At 48.1% G+C, this 20998-nt stretch overlaps 2 protein-coding genes across 2 annotated transcripts; both read right to left on the reverse strand.

Moving 5' to 3' along the window:
• Nucleotides 1-299: 299 nt before the first annotated feature.
• On the reverse strand, nt 300-4589 carry LOC123121658 (formate--tetrahydrofolate ligase). The gene is made up of 5 exons (XM_044541674.1): nt 3856-4589; nt 3598-3747; nt 1721-2896; nt 1081-1227; nt 300-813 (listed from the first exon to the last, which is right to left on the reverse strand). The coding sequence occupies exons 1-5, from the start codon at nt 4264-4266 to the stop codon at nt 538-540; spliced, it is 2160 nt and encodes a 719-aa protein (XP_044397609.1). The 5' UTR covers nt 4267-4589; the 3' UTR covers nt 300-537.
• A 14392-nt stretch (nt 4590-18981) lies between these two features.
• On the reverse strand, nt 18982-20114 carry LOC123124869 (uncharacterized). The gene has a single exon (XM_044545412.1). The coding sequence runs from the start codon at nt 20005-20007 to the stop codon at nt 19735-19737; it is 273 nt and encodes a 90-aa protein (XP_044401347.1). The 5' UTR covers nt 20008-20114; the 3' UTR covers nt 18982-19734.
• Between the last annotated feature and the right edge of the window lie 884 nt (nt 20115-20998).

The following is a 20998-nucleotide window of genomic DNA, read 5'->3' on the forward strand; positions in this document are numbered from 1 at the left end:
ATTATTTTATTGGGGAGGCAAAAGCAAACTGGCAGCGTGACATTCCTTTGCCCCGTCTGGCACGGCCCAAGCTGTGGTGGACGGAGTGGCCCAGTACAACACCAATTGATTTGCCGTGGCTTGCGGCCTGCCCAGCCCATCATTATGTTTTCCTCTAAAAAAAAAGCCCATCATTATGTAGCAACGCAAAGAAAATCCAGCATAAGACAGAATGCCTAAAAAAAGCAAATCCTCAAAATGCCTAAAAAAAGCAAATCCTCAAAAAAAAAAAGACAGAACCAGCGAAGCACACGACGACAAAGGTGAACATCAAATCAAAACACAAGGAACAGAGTACAGACAGACAGTATGGTCGGACCAAATCTACATCCATCAAGTTACTGAAATTTACTACCCCCCACAATCGCACCAAGCCACTGATGAGGCCATTATTCCTTTATTCTGCTTCAGGAATGTCCCCAAAACTGAAACTGCACACGGTCAGTTTAATTGCGCAACAGCACAGGACCCCCAGCCTAGAAACGGTGCCGGCGAAGCTCATGACAGACCCATGACTTTCCCGGTCGCCGTGTCGATGTCAATTTCGTAGAAGCAGGGCCTCGTAGGAAGACCAGGCATTGTGCTCATGGTGCCGACGAGCGGGTAGATGAAACCGGCTCCGATGCTGGCCCGCACGTCTCTTATCGGCAGCACAAAGTCGGATGGTGCGCCCTTCATGGATGGAACATGAGAAAAGGAGTACTGAGTCTTCGCCATGCATATCGGGAGGTTGGAGAAGCCTTGCTTGGTGTACATCTCGATCTGCTTTTCGGCCTACAGGAAATAGATAGAGAAGTCAGCGGGCAAAATCTTATGACTGCAAGTAGACGCAGAGTGTTCCATATATCCCTCTAGTGCCATCTCTTAAGCATTTCTCATATATCTCAAAACATGAAAATGTGGAGAACTCTGACACACCAAATTAGCACTTGGGAAGGTGGCATATTTCTGGAATGTATCTCAGGCCATCATTCTCATAATTAGAACAAATCTCACAATCACAGTAAGTATCTACAATAGAAGAAGAGCAGAAGGAAATACCTGTTCAGAGTATTCAACACCACTAGCACCATAGAACTTAGCTATTGACTCAATCTTCTCCTTTATGCTAGAATCTAAAGGATATAAAAACTTCAGGGGCTCTGCCTGGCTTTCACATGCTCTTTGAACAGCGACTCCAAGATCAACCTGAATACAAGTAAAATGGCAAGATAGAATTAGTTAACTAGTTCAATTTGCAAATTTAAGCATTACTTATGTTCTTAAATTGAAGAAATAAGCGTGTTTTCTTGTGAAATCAACTCGCTAGGCACTACTGTATTAGTGAAATGTAGAGGGATGCATGGGCATATCATGTAAGAACTGTTTGGTGCAGTGACCACTTTGATATTCTTGATAAGTTGAAAAGTCTGGCAACAGACAATAATATTAATTACTCTTGGGCTGATCTATGTTGGACATTAAAGAACAGTCACAAGTACAGAAACAAAATTCACTACATCATCGGCATTGGAGGACAAACATATGAAATGGACAATAGATTCGCAGTTAAATATTTCTCCATAAAGAGATGCCATGTATAGAATGTCCTTTTTTTAGACCATGGCGGAGAGCTGCATGTAATTCATTCGTTAAAATGGAATGTCTGAATTAACAATCCAGACAAGAGAAGAGAACTAACCGCTCCTTTACCACCGTGTGCATGGTGGGAGCAGACGACAGCATCGAAAGCCCCAGCTGCCATAGCCGCCTTTTTCACAACTTCCATTTCAGCGTCTGTGTCTGTTGCAAATTTGTTGATTGCTACTACAACATTCACTCCATAACCCTTTGTGTTTGAGATGTGCTTAGCAAGATTAACACATCCAGCTTCAACAAGAGTGACATTTTCACTGACATATGCGTGATCTAAAGGCTTCCCAGCCACAACATCTGGGCCTCCTCCATGCATTTTAAGAGCCCTAATTGTGGCCACAATAATAGCACACTGTGGTGTCAATCCACTATACCTACACTTTATGTCCATGAATTTCTCAGTCCCAATATCAGCACCAAAACCAGCTTCTGTAACAACAAAGCCACCCTTCCCAACCAACTTCAAAGCAATCTTATCAGCAACTATGGAAGAGTTCCCATGTGCAATGTTAGCAAAAGGACCAGCATGCACTAAAACAGGAGTGCCTTCAAGAGTTTGCATGAGGGTGGGATGAATAGCATCTTTCATTAGGACAGTCAAGGCACCTCCAAGACCAAGATCATCAGCTGTAACCGGCTCACCCGCCTTGCTGTTGCCTATCACCATTCTTCCAAGTCTTTCCCTCATGTCAGCAAGGGAAGTTGTAAGAGCCAATACAGCCATTATCTCACTTGCCACAGATATGTCAAAGCCTGTTTCTCTCACCATACCTTTTTCATCAGGGCCTTGTCCAACGGTGATTTTCCTCAGGAAACGATCATTAACATCCATGACCCGTCTCCAAGTAATTGATGCAGGGTCAATATCAAGCCTTGCAAAACGCCTAACTTCTTCTGGTGTTAGCTCATCAGGGTCTGTCTTTGAGATGCCAAGCTTTATCAGGCGTCGGAGCATTACATCAGCGAAGCGCCTCTTCCCTTCTTTGTTTGCTGGACACAATCTATTGAACAGAGCTTTGTCTGATTGAGAAGCTTCATGGAAAATCCTTGTGTCAATGGCAGCAGCAAGAAGATTGTTTGCAGCTGTAATTGCATGGATATCTCCAGTCATATGGAGATTGAACTCATCCATGGGTATAACTTGACTGTAGCCACCTCCAGCAGCACCCCCCTTGATTCCAAAGGTGGGCCCTTGTGATGGTTGACGGACGCAAGTGACAACCTATAACGATGACAGAAAATAAAATAGTAAACCATATCAGTATCATTATATATACAGCAATATAGGACAATAAATTCCATATGTTGTGGATTGTATAGTCTATTATTCATAGCCTTGAATTGTAGTATCTATATATTTATACCAATATAAAAAGCAGGAGTTGCTTCCGAAATTTTCGAGATGTCCAAAACTTTTAATCTAACTCTATTATTATCCATCCAGTCGCTATATAGAAGTTCTACCATAAGCACTGAAAAATCTGCAGCTCTACAGAGTGTTTATGTCAACACAACGTCATAAATAAATCGATCCAAATGTTACGCAAATCCAGAACCCGTGATGGCAAATATACATGTGTTACTAACTAAGCGACAGCAACAGAATACTATTGCCCAGTCTAAATTTGCATCAAACACTTTCCAATCCTTCCAATGTTGTCCCAAATAAGCTCACTGGTTGACCTCAGTACCGACTTTTATCAACTCAAACGGCATTCTTACAACACATCACAATTTTGCCGACTTTGTTCTAATTGAGAAGCACTAATGAACTTGGTGCAGGTTATCCCGTCATTGACAGGCAAACTACATTCTTACAACATATCACAAATTGCCGGCTTTGTTCTAACGAAGCACTAATGAACCCGGTGCAGGTTAATATCGCCGATGACAGCCAAACGAAAATTACTCTGAAAATTTCACCTTCTTATCAAGGAACGCCCCCAGTGCCTGGCACAGGCCGACGGTAGTCGTTGACTTGCCCTCCCCGAGCGGCGTCGGCGTGATGCCGCCGACCACCACGTAGTACCCGTCCTGCTGCCCCTGCAGCTTGTCAAGAACGGACAGGAGCACCTGCACGTCGCCAAATAGAGGCACAAAGTCCAGTCAGATCGAGTCACCTGATCACACCACGCAACGCCGGTGGTCTTCTTTTTCTCGGGAACCGATCAAGAACAGCACCTTGGCCTTGTACTTGCCGTAGAGATCGTAGTGCTCCGGGGGCACGCCGAGCTCGGCGGCGATGTCGGCGATGTGGAGCGGCTCGACGGCGTTGGCGATGTCGATGTCGGCGGGCACCGGCGAGGCGACGTCGAGCCTCCGGATGGTCGGGTTGGGCGCCGGCGTCGTCATGGGCGGCACCAGCGGCGGCGCGGAGACGGCGCTGGATCTCGCGACGGCGGGTCGCTCACGGCCGGGTCGCAGGCGGAGCAGCGAGTGGTGGCGAGGGAGCGGTGGTGGAGGCGAGAGGAGTCGCTGGCTCGCGGTCGCGGAGCACTTGTTTATTCTCGCCCGCGCGTCGGCACGGCGGCGGCTTAGGATAATGGAGGATAAAGTTCTGGGATCACTGGTTGGTGGGGCAGGCAGATCCATGGCACACCAACAGCTCCCGTCCCACCCAATAATGGTACTCGCGGAAAACCACAGATTAATTAACCCACCACCCTATAAATCTTCAAGACTCAAAGAAACTGTTTTTCGACTAACCCAAAACTCTGCTCTAAATCTTCTTCCTGTCGTCAATGTGCATTACCAGTTCTTCAGACGAACAGAGGCATTGGGGTGGGAGGCGTTCTAGGGGTGGTCTTATCTCGGAGTGGACGGACGGAAGATGGACCGCGATCCCAACCCGGGGGAGAAGATAAGGGGTTCTTGGGGGGCGGTGGGCGTGGGCGACGATGCCTGCGATCCCAGTCTGTATCTGTCTGTATGGCAGCGACGATGCTAAGTGTGCGGGATTATGTAAGCGGCGCCGCTTGGACCGTTCATGATCGTTCACGGTGTGCGTGAGAGAAACTTTTGTTCTGTTTCGCACCGCCGAGCATTGCTCTGCAAACCAACTTTGGAATCCAGCGATTGAGTTGAGTTCAGGTGGCGGTGAGCATTTGGTTTGGGGTTTTGCTCTGGCAGAAACGGCACTCCAGCCCAGCCACGGCGACACGCAAAGTTTTCTGATCTGAAGAACGAGGTTGCAGGCCACGTGTGGTCGCTCCCAGGGACTCTTGCATGGCTCGGGTCGCGTGAGGGCGGCGGGAGAAACGCTGGCATCGGAAGAGCATGCATGGGCCACGTTCTGTATTGCTTCAGATGTGGATGCCATTCCATGATTTACTGGTTGCGGGCATCCCTAGCATATCTCCATAATATAATTCCTCATCCTACCTTTCGTATACAAAAAATACTCCCTCCGCAACTTAATATAAACCGGTTTTTGGCACTATAGTCATGTCAAAAAACATCTTATATATTTCGCAAAAAAAAACATCTTATATTAAGTTACAGGGAGCAATTTTTAGGATTAAACTTTTTTCATCTAGCAGACCCCACGAACCAACTCAACTTCATCTTTTTCTTTCTTCTTCTCTCTTTCTTCCACGCGGTCAACAACTATTGCTCGGCACTAAATAATGTCCATGAGGCCGAAGATACAAACCCAGAAAAGCATGGGTGGATTGGGATTCAGAGTTTTCCGCCTTTTCAACCAGGCTCTTCTAGCGAGGCAGGCATGTCGTCTGCTAACTAATCCCACAGCTTGTGTGCGCAGGTTCTCAAAGCGCGGTACTATCATCATGGCCGCCTCAAAGACACGGTTTTCTCGGGGAATGCCTCTCCGACTTGGCAGGCAATTCAGCACGGCCTCGAGCTCTTGAAAAAAGGGCATCATATGGTGCGTCAGGGATGGGCGGGACATCCGCATATGGCGTGACCGGTAGCTGCCTAGGGAGCCGTCGCGCCAGCCCATATCCCCGCAGGGTACGTGCCGCCTAAGGACGGTGGCGGAGCTCCTGGACGGAGAAGGGTCCTGGCATGTGGACCTTCTCCGCCACTACTCCTATCGGCGGATGTTGACGTCATCACCAGCATCCGTACTTCGTCCCGCGTCATCGACGACATTATTGCATGGGCACCGGAGGGGAACATTATCTTCATCGCTCGGTCCGCCTATCGCCTAGCCAGATGAGCGCGAGCAACCATCGGCTTTCGCCACGAGCAAGGCACCGGATGGGGGTGCCCTGCTCCCCCTAAGGTACGCGTGTTCGCTTGGAGAGTCATCACCAACTCACTTGCTACTTGGGCCAATAAAGCCTCGCGTCACCTCGAGCTTATTGACATTTGCCCAATTTGTGGTATGGACCGTGAGGACGGATTCCACGCGCTTTGCAGGTGCCTGTTAGGGAACGTAGCAATAATTCAAAATTTTCCTACGTGTCACCAAGATCAATCTAGGAGATGCTAGCAACGAGAGAGAGGGAGTGCATCTTCATACCCTTGAAGATCGCTAAGCGGAAGTGTTACAAGAACGCGGTTGATGGAGTCGTACCCGCGGCGATTCAAATCGCGGAAGATCCGATCTAGCGCCGAACGGACGGCGCCTCCGCGTTCAACACAAGTACAGCCCGGGGACGTCTCCTCCTTCTTGATCCAGCAAGGGGAGAGGAGAAGTTGAGGGAGAACTCCAGCAGCACGACGGCATGGTGGCAATGGAGCTCGTGGTTCTCCGGCAGAGTTTCGCTAAGCACTATGGAGGAGAAGGAGGTGTATGAGGAGGGAGGGCTGCGCCAGGGAAGAGGTGCGGCTGCCCTCCCACCCCTCCACTATATATAGGGGCAAGGGGAGAGGGGGAGGTGCCCTAGGGTTTCCCCTAGGGGCGGCGGCCAAGCAGATTGGATCTCCCTAGGGAAAATCCAGGGAGACTTGCCCCCCAAGCCAAGCAGGTGGAGGCTTGCCTCCCAAGCCAGGTGGAGGCGCCCCACCACCCCAAGTAACGTGGGAAAGGGTGTGGTGGGCGCACCACCCCTTAGTGGGCTGGTTTGACCCTTCCCCTTTGGCCCATGAGGCCCTCCAATACTTGCCGGGGCTCCCGAAACACCTTTCGGTCATGCTGGCCATAGCTTGGTACCCCCGGAACACTTCCGGACTCCAATACCCTTCGTCCAATATATCGATCTTCACCGCCGGACCATTCCGGAACTCCTCGTGATGTCCGGGATCTCATCCGGGACTCCGAACAACCTTCGATAACCACATACTATTTCCCATAACAACTCTAGCGTCACCGAACCTTAAGTGTGTAGACCCTACGGGTTCGGGAACCATGCAGACATGACCGAGACACCTCTCCGGCCAATAACCAATAGCGGGATCTGGATACCCATATTGGCTCCCACATGTTCCACGATGATCTCATCGGATGAACCACGATGTCGGGGATTCAATCAATCCCGTATACAATTCCCTTTGTCAATCGGCATGTTGCTTGCCCGAGATTCGATCGTCGGTATCCCAATACCTCGTTCAATCTTGTTACCGGCAAGTCTCTTTACTCGTTCCGTAACGCATGATCCCGTGTCTAACTCCTTAGTCCCATTGAGCTCATTATGATGATGCATTACCGAGTGGGCCCAGAGATACCTCTCCGTCATACGGAGTGAAAAATCCCAGTCTCGATTCGTGCCAACCCAACAGACACTTTCGGAGATACCTGTAGTGCACCTTTATAGCCACCCAGTTACGTTGTGACGTTTGGTACACCCAAAGCATTCCTACGGTATCCGGGAGTTGCACAATCTCATGGTCTAAGGAAACGATACTTGACATTAGAAAAGCTCTTAGCAAACGAACTACACGATCTTGTGCTATGCTTAGGATTGGGTCTTGTCCATCACATCATTCTCCTAATGATGTGATCCCGTTATCAATGACATCCAATGTCCATGGTCAGGAAACCATAACCATCTATTGATCAACGAGCTAGTCAACTAGAGGCTTACTAGGGACATGTTGTGGTCTATGTATTCACACATGTATTACGGTTTCCAGTTAATACAATTATAGCATGAACAATAGACAATTATCATGAACAAGGAAATACAATAATAACCATTTTATTATTACCTCTAGGGCATATTTCCAACAGTGCCCCCTGGCAGGAGAGCTCTGGCGCATTATGGCCTTGGACTGGAATATTCCCAAGGTGGAGTCCATCCACAACACAGATCCAGAGTGGATCTTTACACTGCTGGACCCCTTGGATGATACAGCGAGACTGGTGGTGCTCATGACCATGTGGAGAATATGGCATGTCTGCAACGAGATTCCATACGACAAGGTGCCTCCCACCGCCGAAGCCTCCCGACGTTTTTTGCATGGGTATATCAACTTGCTCCTGTGCATACAACATCATCCTAATGGTGACCTAGAAAAGGAAAGATGGTGGTCTTGCCTTCACCACCACGTGCCATAACAAGCACGACAGCCAAAGTGCGTGCGCACTGGGTACCCCCCGAGTCGGGCTGGGCAAAGCTGAACACGGACGGGAGTTACATCGCGGCTATGGGTGCGGCGGGAGGAGGAATGATCTTGTGTGATGACAGAGGCGAGATCATCTACAGTGCATGCAGGGAGCTCCGTACATGTGATAATGCTTTGGAGGCGGAGCTAGCAGCATGTAGAGATGGGTTAGAGTTGGCCTTGCATCGGACTAACCTAGATATTTTGATTGGGATGGATAGCGCGGAGGCGGTGTCCATGCTCACACGACACGAGATGGATAGATCGTTATATTGTGCACTCATAGAGGAGATCCGAAGCTTGGCCGATCTTAATGCTAGGGACATTTCTTTTACTCATTGTAGCCGTAGTCGATCACAGAATATTGTTAGTCATGGCTGACCGCCTATGGCCATTGTACTCCGACTTTGTTGTAAACCTGGTTTTGGCTGAGAAGCCTCCCTTGAGTAATGAGATTCTCCTGCCCCCCCCCCCCCCCCGCGCGCAAAAAAAAATGATGTCGATGAGCTAGGTAAAGGCTAGGATAGATTATCTGTAAAAGAAATTTGATATAGACTCGTCATATGTGACGTACAAGTTCGACAAAGAAATCGAGAATATAGGCGAAACGCCATGGTTTGCGTGGTTATTCGTCTGAGTGTATTCTTCTACTCATCCTTCCACTAGTGGCACTCTCGCATGGTCCCGAACTCAACGATTATTCGGAATCGACGATGGCGGTTATCGATCACTTTTATATGTAAGTTTCTTCATGTAAGTGAGTTCTTGCTTCTAGGTGATCCTCCGTAGCGTGGTGTAGCTTTGCCCGTGGCCGGTGACGGCTTGGAGGAGCGCCATCGTGGACAGAGATGACAATAAAGGAGAAAAAATGAATAAAAATGTCCTCAAAATTTTCGTCGGAATCTTATCGAAGACGGTAGGGGAGGGAGTGGGATCGCAGCGAAGCGCCATGTGCAGCAGTGTGGGCTGCGGAGTGGCTGGCGACAGTGGCCACGTACGACTGTGTTCATCCCCATTACTTCTATAAAGGATGTTGCAGTACCCGACTCCTGGGGACATCCTCGCTCGCTCATGCCCTCTACGTTGTCCGATCCACACGCGCCTCACACCACTGCATGTATGGCGCCTTCCCTGCCATCCGTTCGGCTCTGGCATTCCTCACTGAGGTGACGTCTTTGGGGTCCATGACGTGTGACCACGACGCGCGCGTGTGTGTGTGGGGGGGGGGGTGTTGGGAATCGTAGCATAATTTAAAATTTTCCTACGCTCACCAAGATGCATCTATGGAGTCTACTAGCAACGAGGGGAAAGGAGTGCATCTACATACCCTTGTAGATCGCGAGCGAAAGCGTTCCAATGAACGTGGATGACGGAGTCGTACTCGCCGTGATCCAAATCACCGATGACCGAGTGCCGAACGGACGGCACCTCCGCGTTCAACACACGTACGGTGCAGCGACGTCTCCTCCTTCTTGATCCAGCAAGGGGAAAGGAGAGGTTGATGGAGATCCAGCAGCACGACGGCGTGGTGGTGGATGTAGCGGGTCTCCGGCAGGGCTTCGCCAAGCTTCTGCGAGAGAGAGAGAGGTGTTGCAGGGGAGGAGGGAGGCGCCCAAGGCTGTAGGTTGCTGCCCTCCCTCCCCCCCCACTATTTATAGGACCCCTGGGGGGGGCCAGTCCTTGGGAGATCAGATCTCCAAGGGGGGCGGCGGCCAAGTGGGGGGGAATGGGTGCCTTGCCCCCCAAGGCAAGGGGGAAGCTCCCCCCCTAGGGTTCCCAACCCTAGGCGCATGGGGGGAGGCCCAAGGGGGGCGCCCCAGCCCACTAAGGGCTGGTTCCCTTCCACTTTCAGCCCACGGGGCCCTCCGGGATAGGTGGCCCCACCCGGTGGACCCCCGTGACCCTTCCGGTGGTCCCGGTACAATACCGGTAACCGCCGAAACTTTCCCGGTGGCCGAAACTTGACTTCCTATATATAATTCTTCACCTCCGGACCATTCCGGAACCTCTCGTGACGTCCGGGATCTCATCCGGGACTCCGAACAACTTTCGGGTTTCTGCATACATATATCTCTACAACCCTAGCGTCACCGGACCTTAAGTGTGTAGACCCTACGGGTTCGGGAGACATGTAGACATGACCGAGACGCCTCTCCAGTCAATAACCAACAGCGGGATCTGGATACCCATGTTGGCTCCCACATGTTCCACGATGATCTCATCGGATGAACCACGATGTCGAGGATTCAGTCAATCCCGTATGCAATTCCCTTTGTCAAACGGTATGTTACTTGCCCGAGATTCGATCGTCGGTATCCCAATACCTTGTTCAATCTCGTTACCGGCAAGTCTCTTTACTCGTACCGCAATGCATGATCCCGTGACTAACGCCTTAGTCACATTGAGCTCATTATGATGATGCATTACCGAGTGGGCCCAGAGATACCTCTCCGTCACACGGAGTGACAAATCCCAGTCTCGATCCGTGCCAACCCAACAGACACTTTCGGAGATACCCGTAGTGCACCTTTATAGTCACCCAGTTACGTTGTGACGTTTGGCACACCCAAAGCACTCCTACGGTATCCGGGAGTTGCACGATCTCATGGTCTAAGGAAAAGATACTTGACATTGGAAAAGCTCTAGCAAACGAAACTACACGATCTTTTATGCTATGCTTAGGATTGGGTCTTGTCCATCACATCATTCTCCTAATGATGTGATCCCGTTATCAATGACATCCAATGTCCATAGTCAGGAAACCATGACTATCTGTTGATCAACGAGCTAGTCAACTAGAGGCTTACTAGGGACAGGTTGTGGTCTATGTATTCACACATGTATTACGATTTCCGGACAATACAATTATAGCATGAATAATAGACAATTACCATGAACAAAGAAATATAATAATAACCATTTATTATTGCCTCTAGGGCATATTTCCAACAGTCTCCCACTTGCACTAGAGTCAATAATCTAGTTCACATCACCATGTGATTAACACTCACTGGTCACATCACCATGTGACCAACATCTAAAGAGTTTACTAGAGTCAACAATCTAGTTCACGTCACTATGTGATTATCACTCAATGTGTTCTGGTTTGGTCATGTTATGCTTGTGAGAGAGGTTATTAGTCAACGGGTCTGAACCTTTCAGAACCGTGTGCTTTACGAATATCTATGTCATCTTTGTGGATGCTACCACGCGCTATTTGGAGCCATTTCAAATAATTGCTCTACTATACGAATCCGGTTTACTACTCAGAGTCATCCGGATTAGTGTCAAAGTTCACATCGACGTAACCCTTTACGACGAACTCCTTTCCACCTCCATAATCGAGAAAATTCCTTAATCCACTAGGTACTAAGGATAAGTTCGACCGCTGTCATGAGATCCTTTCCCGGATCACCATTGTACCCTCTTGACCAACTCATGCCAAGGCACACTACATGTGCGGTACACAGCATAGCATACTATAGAGCCTACGTCTAAAGCATAGGGGACGACCTTCGTCCTTTCTCTATCTTCTGCTGTGGTCAGGTCTTGAGTCTCACTCAATACTCACACCTTGTAACACAGCCAAGAACTCCTTCTTTGCTGATCTATTTTGAACTCTTTCAAAATCATGTCAAGGTGTGCTGTCTTTTGAAAGTATCATCAGGCGTCTTGATCTATCTCTATGGATCTTGATGCCCAATATGTAAGTAGCTTTATCCAGGTCTTCCTTTGAAAAACTCCTTTCAAACAACCCTTTTATGCTTTCCAGAAATTTTACATCATTTCGGATCAACAATATGTCATTCACATATACTTATCAGAAATGTTGTAGCGCTCCCACTCAATTTATTGTAAATACAAGTTTCTAACAAACTTTGTATAAACCCAAAAACTTTGATCACTCCATCAAAGCGTATATTCTGACTCCGAGATGCTTGCTTTAATCCATGGAAGGATCGCTGGAGCTAGCATACCTTTTAGCATCCTTAGGATCGGCAAAACCTTTCTGATTGTATCACATACAACCTTTCCTTACGAAAACTGGTAAGGAAACTTGTTTTGACATCCATCTGCCAGATTTCATAAATGTAGCTAATGCTAACATGATTCCGACGGACCTAAGCATCGCTACGGATGAGAAAAACTCATCGTAGTCAACTCCTTGAACTTGTGAAAATACTCTTTGCCACAAGTCGAGCTTTATAGACGGTAACATTACCGTCCATGTCCGTCTTCTTCTTAAAGATCCATTTATCTCAATGGCTTGCCGATCATCGGGCAAGTTCACCAAAGTCCATGCTTTGTTCTGATACATGGATTCTATCTCGGATTTCATGGCCTCGAGCCATTCGTCGGAATATGGGCCCACCATCGCTTCTCCATAGCTCGTAGGTTCATTGTTGTCTAGCAACATGACTTCCAAGACAGGATCACGCATTACTCTGAAGTAGTGCGCATCCTCGTCGTCCTACGAGGTTTGGTAGTGACTTGATCCGAAGTTTCATGATCACTATCATAAGCTTCCACTTCAATTGGTGTAGGTGCCACAGGAACAACTTCCTGTGCCCTGCTACACACTAGTTGAAGCGACGGTTCAATAACCTTATCAAGTCTCCACCATCCTCCCACTCAATTCTTTCGAGAGAAACTTTTCGTCGAGAAAGGACTCGTTTCTAGAAGCAATTACTTTTGCTTCCAGATCTGAAATAGGAGGTATACCCAACTGTTTTTGGGTATTCTATGAAGATGCATTTATCCGCTTTGGGTTCGAGCTTATCAGCCTGAAACTTTTTCACATAAGCATCGCAGCCCCAAACTTTTAAGAAACGACAACTTAGGTTTCTATAAACGGTGTCGTCTCAACGGAATTGCGTGGTGCCCCTTTTAAAGTGAATGCGGTTGTCTCTAATGCCTAACCCATAAATGATAGTGGTAATTTGATAAGAAACATCATGGTATGCACCATATCCAATAGGGTGCAGTTATGATGTTCGGACACACCATCACACTATGGTGTTCCAGGCGGTATTAATTGTGAAACACTTTCCACAATGTCTCAATTGTGTGCCAAACTCGTATCTCAGATACTCATCTCTATGATCATATCACAGACATTTTATCCTCTTGTCACGACGATCTTCAACTTCACTCTGAAATTACTTGAACCTTTCAATAATTCAGACTAGTGTTTCATCAAGTAAATACACTCAGCATCTACTCAAATCATCTGTGAAGTAAGAACATAACGATGTCCACTGCATGCCTCAGCACTCATTGGACTGCGTACATCAAAATGTATTACTTTCAATAAGTTGCTCTCTTGTTCCATCTCACTGAAAACGAGGACTTTCAGTCATTCTGCCCATGTGGTATGATTTGCATGTCTCAAGTGATTCATAATCAAGTGAGTCCAAACGATCCATCTATATGGAGTTTCTTCATGCATATATACCAATAGACATGGTTCGCATGTCTCAATCTTTTCAAAAATGAGTGAGCCCAAAGATCCACCTACATGGAGCTTCTTCATGCATTCTACACCAATATGACTCAAGTGGCAGTGCCACAAGTATGTGGTACTATCATTACTATCTTATATCTTTTTGGCATGAACATGTGTATCACTACGATCGAGATTCATTTTAGGTGCAAGACCATTGAAGGTATTATTCAAATAAATAGAGTAACCATTATTCTCCTTAAATGAATAACCGTTTTGCGTAAACATAATCCAATCATGTTCAACGCAAACACCAAATCTCGATGGTAGAGGGACCATGCGATGCTTGATCACATCAACCTTGGAAACACTTCCAACACATATCGTCATCTCACCTTTAGCTAGTCTCCATTTATTCCGCAGCTTTTATTTCGAGTTACTAACACTTAGCAACCGAACCGGTATCTAATACCTTGGTGCTGCTAGGAGTACTAGTAAAGTACACATTCATATAACGTATATCCAATATACTTCTGTCAACCTTGCCTGCCTTCTCATCTACCAAGTATCTAGGGTAGTACTGCTTCAGTGACTGTTCCTCTCATTACAGAAGCACTTAGTCTCGGGTTTGGGTTCAACCTTGGGATTCTTCACTAGAGCAGCAAACGACTTGCTGTTTCATGAAGTATCCCTTTTGCCCTTGCCCTTCTTAAACTAGTGGTTTTACTAACCATCAACAATTGATGCTCCTTCTTGATTTCTACTCTCGCGGTGTCAAACATCGCGAATAGCTCAAGGATCATCATAACTATCCTTGATATGTTATAGTTCATCACGAAGCTCTACTAGCTTGGTGGCAGTGACTATGGAGAACTATCACTATCTCATCTGGGAGATTAACTCCCACTCGATTCAAGCGATTGTGGCACTCAGACAATCTGAGCACACGCTCAACGATTGAGCTTTTCTCCCTTAGTTTGCAGGCTTAAGAAACTTGTCAGAGGTCTCATACCTCTTGACGTGGGCACTAGTCTGAAATCCCAATTTCAGTCTTCGGAACATCTCACATGTTCTGCGACGTTTCAAAAACGTCTTTGGTGCCACAATTCTAAACCGCACTGAACTATCACGTAGTCATCAAAACGTGTATGTCAGATGTTTCGTAACATCTACAGACGACGCTGAGGTTCAGCACACCGAGCGGTGCATTAAGGACATAAGCCTTCTGTGCAGCAATGAGGACAATCCTCAGTTTACGGACCCAGTCCGCATAATTGCTACTACCAACTTTCAACTAAATTTTCTCTAGGAACATATCTTAACCAGTAGAACTAAAGCGCAAGCTATGACATAATTTGCAAATACCTTTTGACTATGTTCATGATAATGAAGTTCATCTGATTATGAACTCCCACTCAGATAGACATCCCTCTAGTCATCTAAGTGAAACATGATCCGAGTTTAACTAGGCCGTGTCCGATCATCACGTGAGACGGACTAGTCAAGATCGGTGAACATCTCCATGTTGATCGTATCTTCTATACGACTCATGCTCGACCTTTCGGTCCTCCGTGTTCCGAGGCCATGTCTGTACATGCTAGGCTCGTCAAGTCAACCTAAGTGTATTGCGTGTGTTCCGAGGCCATGTCTGTACATGCTAGGCTCGTCAACACCCGTTGTATTCGAACGTTAGAATCTATCACACCCGATCATCACGTGGTGCTTCGAAACAACGAACCTTCGCAACGGTGCACAGTTAGGGTGAACACTTTCTTGAAATTATTATAAGGGATCATCTTACTTACTACCGTCGTTCTAAGCAAATAAGATGCAAAAACATGATAAACATCACATGCAATCAAATAGTGACATGATATGGCCAATATCATCATGCTCCTTTGATCTCCATCTTCGGGGCACCATGATCATCTTGTCACCGGCATGACACCATGATCTCCATCATCATGATCTCCATCATTGTGTCTTCATGAAGTCGTCACGCCAACGATTACTTCTACTTCTATGGCTAACGCGTTTAGCAACAAAGTAAAGTAATTTACATGGCGTTATTCAATGACACGCAGGTCATGCAAAATAATAAAGACAACTCCTATGGCTCCTGCCGGTTGTCATACTCATCGACATGCAAGTCGTGATTCCTATTACAAGAATATGATCAATCTCATACATCACATATATCATTCATCACATCTTCTGGCCATATCACATCACATAGCACTTGCTGCAAAAACAAGTTAGACGTCCTCTAATTGTTGTTGCAAGTTTTTACGTGGTTTGTAGGTTTCTAGCAAGAACGTTTCTTACCTACGTATGACCACAACGTGATTTGCCAATTTCTATTTACCCTTCATAAGGACCCTTTTCATCGAATCCGTTCCGACTAAAGTAGGAGAGACAGACACCCGCTAGCCACCTTATGCAACTTGTGCATGTCAGTCGGTGGAACCTGTCTCACGTAAGTGTACGTGTAAGGTCGGTCCGGGCCGCTTCATCCTACAATGCCGCCGAAACAAGAAAAGACTAGTAGCGGCAAGAAGAATTGGCAAACTCAACGCCCACAACTGCTTTGTGTTCTACTCGTGCATAGTAACTACGCATAGACCTGGCTCATGATGCCACTGTTGGGAATCGTAGCATAATTTAAAATTTTCCTACGCTCACCAAGATGCATCTATGGAGTATACTAGCAACGAGGGGAAAGGAGTGCATCTACATACCCTTGTAGATCGCGAGCGGAAGCGTTCCAATGAACGTGGATGACGGAGTCGTACTCGCCGTGATCCAAATCACCGATGACCGAGTGCCGAACGGACGGCACCTCCGCGTTCAACACACGTACGGTGCAGCGACGTCTCCTCCTTCTTGATCCAGCAAGGGGAAAGGAGAGATTGATGGAGATCCAGCAGCACGACGGCGTGGTGGTGGATGTAGCGGGTCTCCGGCAGGGCTTCGCCAAGCTTCTGCGAGAGAGAGAGGTGTTGCAGGGGAGGAGGGAGGCGCCCAAGGCTGTAGGTTGCTGCCCTCCCTCCCCCCCACTATTTATAGGACCCCTGGGGGGGCGCCAGCCCTTGGGAGATCAGATCTCCAAGGGGGGCGGCGGCCAAGTGGGGGGGAAGGGGTGCCTTGCCCCCCAAGGCAAGTGGGGCGCCCCCCCACCCTAGGGTTTCCAACCCTAGGCGCAGGGGAGGCCCATGGGGGGGCGCCCAGCCCACTAGGGGCTGGTTCCCTTCCCACTTCAGCCCACGGGGCCCTCCGGGATAGGTGGCCCCACCCGGTGGACCCCCGGGACCCTTCCGGTGGTCCCGGTACAATACCGGTAACCCCCGAAACTTTCCCGGTGGCCGAAACTTGACTTCCTATATATAATTCTTTACCTCCGGACCATTCCGGAACTCCTCGTGACGTCCGGGATCTCATCCGGGACTCCGAACAACTTTCGGGTTTCCGCATACACATATCTCTACAACCCTAGCGTCACCGAACCTTAAGTGTGTAGACCCTACGGGTTCGGGAGACATGTAGACATGACCGAGACACCTCTCTGGTCAATAACCAACAACGGGATCTGGATACCCATGTTGGCTCCCACATGTTCCACGATGATCTCATCGGATGAACCACGATGTCGAGGATTCAATCAATCTCGTATACAATTCCCTTTGTTAATCGGTATGTTACTTGCCCGAGATTCGATCGTCGGTATCCCAATACCTTGTTCAATCTCGTTACCGGCAAGTCTCTTTACTCGTACCGCAATGCATGATCCCGTGACTAACGCCTTAGTCACATTGAGCTCATTATGATGATGCATTACCGAGTGGGCCCAGAGATACCTCTCCATCACACGGAGTGACAAATCCCAGTCTCGATCCGTGCCAACCCAACAGACACTTTCGGAGATACCCGTAGTGCACCTTTATAGTCACCCAGTTACGTTGTGACGTTTGGCACACCCAAAGCACTCCTACGGTGTCCGGGAGTTGCACGATCTCATGGTCTAAGGAAAAGATACTTGACATTGGAAAAGCTCTAGCAAACGAAACTACACGATCTTTTATGCTATGCTTAGGATTGGGTCTTGTCCATCACATCATTCTCCTAATGATGTGATCCCGTTATCAATGACATCCAATGTCCATAGTCAGGAAACCATGACTATCTGTTGATCAACGAGCTAGTCAACTAGAGGCTTACTAGGGACACATTGTGGTCTATGCATTCACACATGTATTACGGTTTCCGGACAAATACAATTATAGCATGAACAATAGTCGATTATCATGAACAAAGAAATATAATAATAATCATTTATTATTGCCTCTAGGGCATATTTCCAACATGGGGCTCGTCTGCTGCTCGTTTCCCTCGTCGTGCGTGTGGTGTTTGGTATGCATGCCCCGGGTGAGTAGCACCGCGTGTTTGGCCTCATCTATTCGAGGGCCGCTTGTCCAGACTTCCTGAAAACCCCGTTGTTGGGTTGCCCTGACCGGTCCTTTTCGTGGTTGCATGTTTGTTCGGCGATGCCAAGTAAGATCTCTCGATGTTATGGTTGTCCGTTTAGCAGAGTGGAGCATGTCGGTCAACCAGGCTATTGTATATTGCTAGGGTTAGCTGGTTGGTTTAGTCTTTTTTTCTTTGATAGGGTGGTTTGGATTCGGTGGACGAACATTTTCGGATTGTCCCCTGATCAGGCATGTTGTGCAGTGGATGCTTCCATTCACTATTCAGTTTGGTTTGGCAGCCGGATGCTTTCGTTCACTATTCGGTTTGCCTACTAGATTCTCGTTCATGTTTTCTTTATCATCTTCATGTATTGGGTGGCCGGTTCTTATAGTTGAGGTCATTTCTCATGGGGGTTTGGTCAGATGGTTGTTCGGCTTGGCAGCTAGGTGCTTTCGTTCACTATTCGGTTTGTTAGCCAGATTCTTTCATTCATGTATTCGTTTTCTTTTCTTTATCGGGGCATTCTTGTAGTCTTTGTTGTCTTCTTGGACGTGCTGGTGTGTTTTTTAGTCAAATACATGCCTCCATTTTAGGTGACCGGTTCTGATGGTTGAGGCCAATTCTCGTGGGGTGTGGTTGAGTGGACGGTTCTAATGGTTGAGGGCATTTCGTGGGTGGGCATGGGATTGGACGACGTTGTTGTCACTGCGCGAGATTTGCCAAGCAAAGCCCTCTGAGGACGGCGAGAGGGTTGGAGAAGCTGGTGACGGCTAGGCCTTTTGCCTTCGTGATTCCCATCTTGACCTCGAGTTGTCATTGTAATCTTAAGCTTACGTAATTTACATATCCAATCCAATAAGAAAACCAATCAATCAAATCAATCCAAAAAGAACAAACCAATCAATCAAAGAATGGTGTGAAGTAAGTAACCAACAAACCCCTATACCAGGCACTCAAAGACATTTGAGGCCAACCAACCCTCACCAAATTCATGGCGGTAACTCGCTACGCTTTTTCATGATCAGACTTTCTCCCCACACGGCCGAACAACATAAGGTGTAGAGAAAACCGTCATACAGGTCGGCTAAAAAAAACTACACAAACAACACAACCAACAAAGCACCGGGAGTGCACTGTTGGACCCCCCACACACTTGTCATCGAAGAGAAGCACACGAGTGACCGAACCACAACAAAGAAAAAACCTAAGAACCGATACCCAACAAACTCGTGTCTCCCGGGGAAAACCACTGAACTATGCCTCAAAATCTTCACCGAATTTTCATGGAAGAGGGCCATCTGCCCTCCTGCACCGGATCGAGGGGTGCCGCCCCTACCGCTGGACAGAAGAGACCGAAGGTTTCATGATATAAACGAACTCTGTTCATCACAAGTCTCCACTCAAAACAGAAGCACGACTGCACTGTAACCGAAGCACAATCTTAGACGGTCATTTGTACAATCCAAAACGGCGTGCAGTTTACATATATGCAATCTCAAAGAACAAACCGACCAATCAATGAACCACCAAAGAATGGCGTGAATAGCTAGCAAACTCCCACGGCAGGCACCAACCATTGGCACGGAACCAACAACGTGCATACGCTCGCTCGCTAGACAGTAGCCACCTCCCAGCTCTGTCAACTAATCCTTCTTCTGGTGGGCGTGCACGGGCACGGGCGACGACGGCTCCACGGAGACGGCGCGGGGCGAGGGTTCGCCGCCGAGCGGCAGGTCGGAGAGCAGTGCGACCATGCGGCGGGCGCTGAGGGAGCGCGCCGGCGGGAGGCCGAGGGTCTTGGTGGTGGAGAAGACGGAGGAGGACTGGGCGAGGATGAGGTACACCAGCGCCTGCACCAGCACGAACAGCCCCACCTTCAGCAGCGCCCCGTGCTGGCTCGCCATCTCGAACTCCATTCCGACTCCCGAGCTTTGATCACACGACACCCGCGAAAATTCACCAAGTTTCTTCCCTGAGACTCGGTTCTAACCAGGATATGTTGCTTGCTTGCTGTGTTTGGGAGGTCGGGGTGTGGGCTGCGCGCCTATATAAAGGTGAGACGCCGCTTTGACCTCTGCCGGGGTGAGGGTGCAATGCAAAGATGCTTCGTCGATCGGTCGCCAACTTGGTGTGGAGTTCGGGGTGGTTCGGCGAAAGGCAACGCCAGTTCCACGGGGTTGGATGGAAATCGCTCGACCTGCTCCGTGCTCTGCTCACCGCTCACGTGTGCAGAGATTATAATATTACTTGAGTCGCTCTCAAGAAATATAATATTGCTTCTATTTTTTGAAAAGATAATAGTAGCATTATTTATATGACGGAGCCTCACTCCTCAAAGGAAATTCAAATTGGCAATACGTAGGTCATTTTTCAAGATGAGGGTAAACGTATTGATTATTGAAGTAATTCCCCACGAGTCAAATGAGAAAAAAACTTCTGTAATTTGACAAGCAACGTTAGCTGAATCGAACATGACTGAAAAACCGTATCGTCTAGAGCATCCCTGGCCGTTCGGCCCCCCAGGGGCCTCAAATAGCGCTGCCTGGGGGCGCGTCGGCGAAAATATCAGCGTGGGGGCGGCCGGTTTCCCAACCGCCGCCCCAAGCCCAATCCAGACGCTTTTTTAAAAAAAAAAACTCGGCCAAACAAGACACATATTCAGTCAAACTAGGCGATTTTCATTGATGTTTGTACATAAAAATTTTAAAGCATAATTTTAAAACTTAAAAAACATAACTTCTACTGCGCCGCCGTCCGCAGCCCTCCTACAGGACGAAGAACGCGCCGAAGGCGCTGTAGTCACCGTCGACGTCGCCGGCGTCGTCCACCTCCTTCTTCACGCCGCCGACGTCCTTGCTGCACCCCTGCCCTGGGTTGCCTTGGCGGACAGGTTTGGGTGGTGGCAGT

The sequence above is a fragment of the Triticum aestivum genome, chromosome 5D (assembly GCF_018294505.1).
Source record: "Triticum aestivum cultivar Chinese Spring chromosome 5D, IWGSC CS RefSeq v2.1, whole genome shotgun sequence".
Taxonomy (NCBI): domain Eukaryota; kingdom Viridiplantae; phylum Streptophyta; class Magnoliopsida; order Poales; family Poaceae; genus Triticum; species Triticum aestivum.